Source organism: Phodopus roborovskii, unplaced genomic scaffold, assembly GCF_943737965.1.
Source record: "Phodopus roborovskii unplaced genomic scaffold, PHOROB, whole genome shotgun sequence".
NCBI classification, from domain to species: Eukaryota; Metazoa; Chordata; class Mammalia; order Rodentia; family Cricetidae; genus Phodopus; species Phodopus roborovskii.
In genome coordinates this window covers 29,647,784-29,658,612 of record NW_026126409.1, presented here as the reverse complement: position 1 = coordinate 29,658,612, position 10,829 = coordinate 29,647,784, and the positions used below count along the sequence as shown (strand labels likewise).

The following is a 10,829-nucleotide window of genomic DNA, read 5'->3' as shown; positions in this document are numbered from 1 at the left end:
AACTGTATAAATTTAAATGTATTTGCATATTATAAAAATAAAGATTAACATATACATATATTACACTAGTGACGGAACAGCGATGAACGTTAGTCGATCCCTCCTTCACATTGAACAGAACTGAAATCTGAGTGCTCTTAACACTGCCACCCGGACTGGAACTATGGCTTATGTGTGTACACAGAAAACAAAATCCCTGAGAAGCCATTCAACATTTTTTTCTTTTCTTCAAGTAGCTCTCTTCTTGGAGGATCACAGTTCTGAGGTTCAGGTTGTGAAACGTTTGCTCCATGTTGGCTCCCATCTTTCCTGCCCCCTCCAACCCCTCCAAGGGTCCTCTGCAGGCACCTGGTGCGGTGGTTTCACCCTGGGCCCCAAAGGCGCTTGGGAGCATGGCGTGCTCGCCAGGGGCAAGAGTTGTCCCAGTCAGTTCCCATGCTCTGTTTACTCCATGGAAATTCCACAGCCACGAATGTCACTGGTTTCTGTGCTTTTCACCAACGTTCTTCCTAGATGGGACAAGAAGACAAAATGACATAAAGGAGAACAGCAGTCTTGATTACAGGGAAAGATGGTAACAACATAAACGAGTTTGCAAGGATTTCCAGGTCTACTTCTAGAATTCTCTGTGATCATGGAAATGTCAGGCTCCCAATGACCCACCAAGCAAGCAGTCCCTTTAGTGGTTAGATTAGTCAAATGTTGTTTGTGATGCTAAGCATAGGTCAGCCATAAAGGGGGGCTGCCGACACTAATGGCTATATCCACTTAACTGGCTGGAACATTACATGAATTAGCTTTGTAATGAACAAACGCAAGACTCTAAACACAGCCTTGCTTCCTCAGTAAACACACATGGACACATAAATCCCCCTCCCCTCCTCCGGGCTCAACCTGAGTGTAGTTGTCTGCCACTGCTAAGCATGCTTTTACTTCAAGTGCTATAAGCAAGGGTGTCAGCTGAAGCCCAGGGTGTTTGAGTTTGTAACGGAAACATGGCTGCATTTTCAGCCAAATGAACAGTGGCATTGATCACAACAACAGAGGGAGAAGGTCAGATAGCTACAGCTTTTATTCTGGCTTTCCTCCATGCTATACTATGGATGTTCTAAGTGTTTTAATGACACTTAATGATATACAAAGAAAGCAAAGGGACTGTGGTCCATCTTTCTCAATACTGCTTTATTTCAGAGAGGCTGGTAACTCATTATCCATCTAATATGCCCTTCCAGCCCATACAAGAATAAGCTTAATCAATCTTCATATCAATAGCACCAACACCAGAAGCCCATGGTTTGTGACTCACCAGTGATGCATGTTTCCCTTGTAGTACCAGTGCTGCTCAGTTTCTCCATATTTTACCAATCCCACCAGGTCCTGGGGTGAGACGCCCAAGGGTGAGGGTATAGCTAAGTTTTGTTTACAAGACTCCAAAGCATGCTTGATGGGTAAAAGAGAGATTCACATTTCTTTGGCACTCAGCCATTAAAAAAAAAAAAATGTTTGAAAGCCTTGTAATATAATAAACTCCTGGAAGGGAAGGTTTTAAAACTGTCTCAAATTCCAGCAAGAATATGATACATCTAACTGGAAGAGGGTGGCCATGTGAAAAAAACACGTGTCTCACTAGGCAGTTAACGGAGTGGTGTGGCTGCCAGCTCTCGGTTCATGGGGCGGCAGCAATTTTTCCTCAGTGACTATAATGAACTTCCAGAAATGCAGACAGTTGTGTCTGCTCTCTGCTCCCCTGAGCCACATGTAAGGCTGAGAAACACAAGATCACCTAACCAAGGCTGCTACGGGGAACATTCCACTGTGAGCACTTTCCACATTGTGCTGGTTCCTGTTAACTGTCAACTTGGCAGAATCTAGAATCACCAGAGAGAAGGGCCTGGAAGATTATCTTGATTACATTAACTGAGGGGTGGGGGTGGGGGACACGGGACCCACCCATTTTGGGTGGGACTACTCCCTGGCTGGGATTCTGGTCAGTGGAAGAGAACTGAGTAGCACTTACTGCTTTATTCTTCCTTCCTTCCTTCCTTCCTTTCCTTCCTTCCTTCCTTCCTTCCTCCCTCCCTCCCTCCCTCCCTCCCTCCCTCCCTCCCTTCCTTCCTTCCTTCCTTCCTTGGGCGGGAGGGATCTCACTTTAATCCTGAGTGCTGGGATTAAAGGCATGTGCCCCCATGTCCAGCCAAGCTTTCTGTTTCTGTGGACTCTGTTGACCATTTGCTTTGGGATCTTGCTGTGTTCACATCCCCTCCAGGATGAACTGTCTCTTGAACCTGAGTCACAATAAACCCTTTCTCCCCTAAGCTGCTTTGGTCAAGGCACTGTATCAAGACAACAGAAAAATGACCTGGGACACAGAAATCACACTTTCCATCCATCAAATCTCCAACCTTCTCTAGCTTACTGTTTTTCCATCTCAGTTAGCCACCCAAGCCCTTCAAGGTCTACCCTAAATGCCACTTTCTGGGTCTCTACCTGATTTTTTTCTACTGCTCCCAGTGCTATTTATAACCTGTCATCAAACTTCTATTTCAATCTAGTGTGCCTTTGTCTGGCATTCTTTTCTGATTCCCACTCTGTGATTCTTATGGGCAGGTTATTTCACTGACACTTGCCACAATGCCCACTAGAGTGCAAATACTCAACAAAGCTACACAAATAAAGAATAAGATAGGAGAATGGCCACAAACAAAAAGTAGTTAAGATAACTGTGAGCTCCATCCTTTGATAGTATAGTATTAAACACCATAAAAACATCAAGGAAGTGTGGAGGAAGAAATAATTGATTAAGAGTTAGAAATGTTGGAAATGGATTCCCTGGAAAGAAGATACACACCCTTGGCTTCAGGGGCAATGGACTTTGATAGGAAAGGGAGCCAGGTGCCAGCTAGCTGAGGGCTGAGAGCTAGCCACTGTGGTCAACTGTCTCTTAAGTAAGGGGCTGTCTCTTAAGTTAGCAAAGAGACTGACTGTGAAAAGCCCTGTGAGCCATGCCTGGGATTTTGAATTTGAGCCAGAAATTACCAGGAAGCTACTCAAGACTTTTAAAAAGGAACATATGTGGCAGGCATTGACATTAAAGATACATATTGGAGAGGGAACTAGAAAGAGATCTCAGTAGTTAAAAGCCTTAGCTGCTCTTCCGAAGCCCCTGGTTCAATTACCCACGTGGTATCACACAGCTGTCTCTAACTCTAGTTATGGGGAATCCAATGCCTTCTTCTGGCCTGCAAGGGGACCATACATACCTGCATACATGCAGGCAAAACACGCATATGCACAAAATAAATCTTTTTAAAAAAGTATCAGTTTAAAGGACATGAAGACTAGATAGGTTGAGCCTCAGTGACAGGAATCTTGGTGGACAGGGAGTAAGAGGAAATCACAGAGCTAAAGTCTCTCTCATGTCAAGGCATACTGATAAGAGGGGGAAGGTCTCTGGTGACAGTATATGGTAGAAACCATGCAAGCTGACAGTTTCCTAGTTTGGACAGACAGACACAAAACCCTATCATCACCTGGGATGAAAATGGAGAAATGGAGCATTCTGAGGAAGAAGGGAATGGATTCAGTTCTATACTATGAAGCCCACAGGCTGATAGATAGGATGCTGGGACGTGAGGAGATGAGAAGGGTATACTGGAACTTAGATCTAGACTCTTCCAAGGTTAGAACATCTGCCTCAACTCTGGATGCAAAAGGAAATGATAGCTCAAAATATTTAGCTATATAAGCTGGAATTGAAGTCATAGTATGCATTAATTGTATCTTTCCTTTTCTGTGTTTTGAGTGTAGAGGGCACTCACTGATCCTGGTGTGACTGGTCTCTTGGAGGAAATCTATTTCCTAGAGACTGTGATGAACCCAAACTAGCCAGGTCACAACTCAGATCCCACCCACTTCCTTTACAGGCTTTCACACTCTGGCTCACTGCCCTGCCCTAATCCCTCCAGAGCCTGGTAATAGATGCAAGCAACAGCCTCTGAATCCACGCAAGCCAACCCTACACTTACATGCCTGCCTTGCCTTGGAAATCAAGGCTGTTGTCCACAGTTCCTCCTGCCCCTGTCCCACAAGCAAGCCTGAGATTTCCCTGGGTGGCTTGCCCCTTCTCTGCAGTGTCAGCCACCTGCTGGTTTGGTGGCCTTGTTGTCCTTCAGAATTCCAACACACTGCATTTTAAACTAGACACAGAAACGAGAACACCTGGCACTGTGAGAACAGCACGGAGCCCTTGGATGGTGAGGCAAGCAGCGTACCTGTGCACTCAGCAGCTGGGGTTGGGGGGCACTGTTGAGTGGGACACAGAGGTCTCTGCTTCATATGCCTTCAGAATTACTAAATGCATCAATGTGCCAGGGACCTTTACTCTGGAAGTTTTGTCTAGAAATTATAGGTGTTAGTAACTACAATATGAAAGATAGCACAACACACCAACACCTCCTTTTTATGAGAACAGGGGTAGACACTGAGGACACTCTATAAACAAATTTGCATTTATTCTCCCTGCAATGGGGATGGGAGGGCAATATTCTTACTTACCTATCCAGCATACACATTACCCTTCTACAGGCAGACCCTTTAATTAATAAGTGTCTAGATAAGACAGTGGGTAAATTTTGCCATACTATCCACATTGTAGAAACATTTGCTTATAGTTTTTACTATCTAGGCCATCAGTGTACATCACATATATTCCTAGTGGAAGCAACAGTAGGTGTATTCATTGAGCATATATTTGCTTCTATGCAATTATATTAAATGCTGTGTTTGAAATTGCCTGTCTCATGAGACAACTTCATGAAATAAGTACCTCCACAATCTACACTTTACAGATGTCTAACATCACAGGACTAACAAATAGCAAAGACTCAGTAGCCAGGCTGGGTGGTCCATGCTGGTAATCCAAGCATTCAGGAGGCATAGGCAGGAAGATGGTAAGTTATAGACTAATCTGGAATATATAGCAGGACTGTCTAAAAGTAACAGAAAAAAAGAAAGAAAGAGGGAGGGAGGGAGGTTCAAACAATTGCAGTGGAACCCCAGAGCTCAAACAACCTTGAGAGAAAATACTATTTTCACAAAGTTACATGAGGTGTTACCCAACTTGCCCTCTTCCTGGTGTTATATTCTGTACAATATGGTAACTTCACACACACACACACACACACACACACACACACACACACACACCGACACACTTTTTTTTTTTTTTCCAGCATGGATCTGTGTTTACTGACTCATTATACCATCACAAGGTAAGTGAAGAAACAAGCATTTTGCTATGTCTCTATCCCAAGCATCAGTGACTCTACACCAACAAGGTGTAGAGTATCCTGGGCTCTCTGCCCTATGGATTCTCTTTACTCCCAGCCCGCCCCATCTCCTCTCTAAGCTCCCTAGGTTCTTAGGGCTGTATCCACTCAAAAGACTGTGATTCCCAGAGACTTACCCTTAAAACTTGATGCTCCTAAAGTCACAGATTGGGTACAGTAAAAATGGTAGCAGGGGAAAGAAGCACTATCCTTTCCACTTAATTGTCCAAGAAAGTATGAAGATACCTAAGCAGAGAGGGGAGAATTCCAGGGTCAGCATGGCTGATGGGAGACTACATGATTCAAAAATTGCAATTCCTCTCAGCCAGAAAAGGCAGCCAGGCAATGGGCAGTCCCTCCTTGCCAAAGACAATATAAATAAATCAAGTTGATGGGGGAGCCCCCAGACAGGCAGCCTCCACACATAGCTGAAAATACCAGACCCCCTGTTTCTGTTTTCAAATTTTGTGGTCAATGAATATGGTCCAATGTGATCAAGCCAAATCCAGATCATTCCATTTCTCCTTGAAATACATTTAAAATCTGTATTAACTAATCCAGGGAGACATTGAAATTTTTGCCTAATTATTTGGTGAGATAAAGGCCACATAGTCTTCACCCTAATTTTATATATAAAAGAGTATTTCAGTGGGTCTTAAATATCCTTCTGTCATAACAATGTCACCACAGAACTTTCTGAGTGGGACAATCACTGTACTTTTTAGAATAGTTAGAGTAGCATGAAACTGGTGTCTGGTGGGGCTCTTGCTGGAATGTGAACTCTGCTGTGCAATCATCAAGCTTCTTCAAAACAACAAAAGAGTTTGAGATGCATATCTCAGCTCTGTCCTCTACTGTTAATGCATTCTGAAATACTCAACATTTAAAGCCAGAAAGAACATTTTTTTTTAATAATACTAACAAGCCATCTATCCAAATCTACTAATCTCTCTCTCTCTCTCTCTCTCTAAAGATTTATTACATATACAGTGTTATGCCAGCATGCATGCCAGAGGAGGGCATACAAATATCATTATAGATGGTTTGAACTACCATGTGGTTGCTGGGAATTGAACTCTAGACCTCTCAAAGGGCAGCCTGTGCTCTTAACCTCTGAGCCATGTCTCCAGTCCCCCAGAACTAACTTCTTTATTCTCTATGAACTTCCACCTCTCCTCAGGTGATGGAGCACACAGACATGATAGCACCACAGGAGAAAGGTCAACTATTAAAAAATACAAATTAGATGTTTCTACAACCTGAATGTTCTAGGGTCAGCCCATTAAAGAACATTAGTGGCGTGCCAGTATGCTGTGAGGTAAGGTGGTTTAGCTTTTTGTGTGTTTGTTGGCTAGCCTGTTGAATTCTTTCTGCTCATCACAGGAAAATCAGTAGCCACATTGGGGTAAGCAGTCAGTTTAAAACTGAGTACACAGTTTATTTAGTTAGTGGAGGAGGACAATGGGCAGAATTTCCTTGGAAAGAAAAAAAAAGAAAAAACAATTTTCAGGTGCAGGACACATGAACATGAAATACCATCTGCCATCTTCCCCGAAGCTCACACACCTGCAGACTAGAACTTTAAGAGTTTCAACCACCTGTAAAGAGACTGCACAAACAAAAGATTCCGCAGTGCTACAATGATGACCAGCTTGATCTTGTGTAGGTAACTGCAGTAATTGTGATCTTGTGTAGGTAACTGCAGTAACTGTGAGTTCCTGAGTGCAGAGACCCTCTCTTGTCCAGAAGGTAACAATAGAGGGCAGAGCCGAGATAAGCATTTCAAACAAAGCTCTGTCTCTCTCTCCCTTCCCTCTCTTCTCTCTCCCTTCTTTCTCCTCCTCTCTTTCTTTCTCTCTCTCAATCTTGTTTTGCTCTGGTTCTCCCCAATCTCTGGCTCTACAATCATTCTGACCCCTTTCCACCCTGGTTTCTGAGCATCTAAACACCGTGGGGAGGAGTGTGATAGATGAGTCTTATTTGTAACAGAGCACTCAGCAGACATTTACTCTGCATCTTGACCAGATGTGAGTTTCTGCATTAACTGTCATCTACTGCATTGAGATACTTCTCTGATGAGGTCTGAGAACTATAACAATCCACAGGTATAGAGGTATGAATTTAGAGTGCAGGTTGCCACTATGTCCATTTATTTACAAAACAACAGTAGTAGGCTTGCTGTTAGGGCCAGTGAGCTCCCCAACCATGAGTTCTTGGCCAGATTTATGATACCAGACATGTGTTTTCTCCTGTGGAGTGGGCCTTAAATCTAATCAGAAAAGAGTTGGTTATCCCCTACACAGTTGTGCTGTTATTGCATTCATGAACCCATTCTGCCATGCTGATCGATAACTATAGCTCAAAGAGTATATTGACAGACAGCTAAGGCTTTTGATAACTTTCCTCCTACAAAGCAGTACCATGAAAGCTGACCAAAAGGAAGAAGCTTCCTGATTAGTACCAACTTGATTTTTTCACATCCTGTGATCAAAGTATATAGCATTTTCAACAACGGGGTCATAACATCAAGCTCAGGTAAGTAACCAAGAGCAAATGGAAATAGCCAGCATTGTTTTAGGGTATCCCCAAGACACTTCAACTAAGGAGTCAAGGGGAGGTATCCTTTATCTGGTACTGGGCTTTTTCTTTGGCATCCTATGGCTTCTGGGAAGAACATTATCCCTGTGTAGAGTAATTGCCATTAAATTCACAATCTCCCACCCCTAGCTGAGAAGCTGTTGACAGCTGATGGCTTCTGCATGAGAGTCAGTTTTTTAAGGGTGTGATCCCAGGAAATGGCCTCCACACCTATGATTATATGAGCAGCATGAAGTGGATTTAGTGGATTATTTAAAACAAACAAACAAGAGAGCATGAAGTTGGGAGGGGTTGGGAAATGTATCTGAGCATAAAACAACTAGGGGGACAGAAGGGGAGTAATCAAGATATATGCCCATATGAAATTATCAAAAGATAAGAAAGATATTATTTAAGGTGTAAAAAAACAAACAAACAAAAAAAAAAACAACATACAACAACAAAAAACCTCAACCTTCCATTTTCTCTCTACTCTTTCCAGTGAGAGTCCAGTCAGACCCCTCCCACCTCTCCATCTTGAGATTCGGCATCCTCAGATTTAACAAACTGCAGATTGAAAACACCAGTGCATCGAGCCATGTATCTTTACTGGCCACACACTTTCTCTTATCGTTACAAGTGCCAAAGTAATCTAGAGGCGATTTAAAGTATACAGGAAGGTATGCAGAAAGTGCATACAAATTTTATGTCATTTTATTTAATTAACAAGCCAATTTATTTTCCAAGACAGGGTCTTACTATGTAGCTCAGGGCTGGCCTGGAACTCAGCATCCTCCCCAGTATCAGGATTACAGGCAAGCACCACAGGCCCAGCTCATGCCATTTTATACAAGGACTTGAATATCTTCTGATTCTGCTGTCCAAGAGAGGTGGAGCTTTGTTACAATCCCTAGGGGGTTACTCATCCTTCGTATCTATGACGTGGCATATTTGGATGCTGAACTGTCAAGTGGCTACAACTAGGAAGTTCTGAAGGAAGTTCCTCACCTCCCTCCAAACCACTCTACCTCTCCATCACCCAGGAAACAAGGGGTTACAAGTGACAATTGCTGCAAGTCACTTACAACATTTCCGTTGGACTGAACCATGCCAGTAACAAAGGAATTATGAGACCTTATTTCAAACTTAAGAGTTTGCTTAATACCAACACACCAGCCACCAAAACCACTCTGGAAAATGACACCAAAACTACTGGCTGCACAAATAAGGTGCCACATTAGATTAGATACAGTAATGACAATTAGTACTAGATTTCTTCTTAGGGTGATGGGGATGCTTTAGGATAAGACAGTGGCTTGGAGTGTAAAGTCACACCATTTAAAATATACTGAGAATCATCAAGCACTGTGTAAATTAGACATCAACAGGGCTTTAGAACTCTGTCTGATATAACCCATGTCAAGGAAGGTTTTTGTTGTTGTTTGTTTTGGTTTTGAGCAACTCTGCTGTCAGATGCGTGGTCATCCCATGATGTGACCACAGTCATGACCCCATAACTGTAAAGGGAGCCTTCACAATCATATTTCCGAAGTGCAGAAATAATTCACAGTTGAATAGGTTAACAGAGTACACAAGATGCCTCTAGGTACCTGTTTCCACCCTGGAGCAAGAAGGGCAGGAGGAGAAATAGCACATCCATTCCCAAAACCTCTTCTCAATGAAATTCTGGGAGAGATCTCAACCACCCACCTAGACAAGTCCCAGCTGTAAGTACCATGGAGAATGGGCCCTCAGTGAAGACCTACTATGAATGCCCAACCCCAAACCCACTACTTACTCCTTACTTTCCACCTCTCTTTCATAGAGGAAAAAATAACTGAAAATTCTTGATTTTGGGGTTTGTTTGTTTGTTTTTAATTAGTGTGCATATATATGTGTGTGATGGGGGAGGTAAGGGTTTCAGAACATCTGCAAAGGCCAGAGGAGTTCCTGGAGCTGGAGTTACAGGCTGTCATGAGCCGTCCCATATGGGTGATGGGAATCAATCCTGGATCTGCTCCAAGAGAAGTTGGCACTCTCAATTTAATGACACTCAGATGCAGAGTCATCTCTGGCTACACACACACACACACACACACACACACACACACACACACACACACCCTGCTTTTGTTGTTGATTTTAGAAGTTTATACCTGGAAACATTTTAAGTGAGAAATCGCAAAGTTTTGGATTCATAAGGAAGTACTAGATAACCCCCATTGATTCTTTTTTGTTTATGAACTCTACTGAACCAATATTTTACATATGGCTAAAGCCCTAAAGTCTATCAAATGTCTAATCTCTAATACCCAAGGAAAGAGGAAAGGAGAGAGGAAACTGGGCAAATGATGGCTTGGAGAGACTTTTTCAAAGCATTAAAAAAATCGAGGTCAGGGACATAGAGCAGGGGTTGATTCTGGCACCCGGGACTGTTCTAGTTAGCACCTGTTGTCCCAACATAGTGACAAACATACGTCCCGGGACTCTTTGTCCTTTCTTGACATGAGCAGTTAACAGAGTATCATCCCAGCCAAGAGTGGCTGACAACACAATGCACACACTGGGTTCTGCTTTGGGGTTGGTTTTACAAAGGTCTGCAGGGAAAGCGAAGGGCAACTGGGTGAGAGGCCATCCTTAGTGGGGCGGCAGAATCATGGAGTTAAAGTCCAACAAACATATTTAGAACCAACCCAGTGACTCTGGGGTCTTCAAAGACATACACCTACTGCCTCTGAACAGTCCAGCCTTGCCCATCTGCCCACATTTTATGGGCTGCTCTAGAGGGAGAGACCACCTTGTCGTGAGCTACTTAAATGACCTGTCTGGAGCTGCAGGGCAATGCTCAGTCTTGGACTGCTAGCCCTGCTGGGACACCAAGCCATAGCCCTGGGCCAATGCCACATGGCTCAATGATTACCCCCT

At 43.4% G+C, this 10,829-nt stretch overlaps 1 protein-coding gene across 2 annotated transcripts in view; it reads right to left on the bottom strand.

Moving 5' to 3' along the window:
• Positions 1 to 10,829, bottom strand: part of Mfhas1 (multifunctional ROCO family signaling regulator 1) — an 81,972-nt gene continuing 71,143 nt past the window's right edge. The window contains exons 3-4 of one of the 2 annotated variants that reach the window (XR_007834369.1): positions 5,465 to 5,573; positions 1 to 509 (exon numbers count right to left, since the gene is read on the bottom strand). Coding sequence is in view for 1 of the 2 variants with exons in the window: in XM_051182273.1 (XP_051038230.1) it covers positions 476 to 509 (34 nt within the window). In the remaining variant the exon portion in view is untranslated. The remainder of the gene's footprint in view (positions 510 to 5,464; positions 5,574 to 10,829) is intronic. The other variant, XM_051182273.1, reaches the window with a different exon arrangement.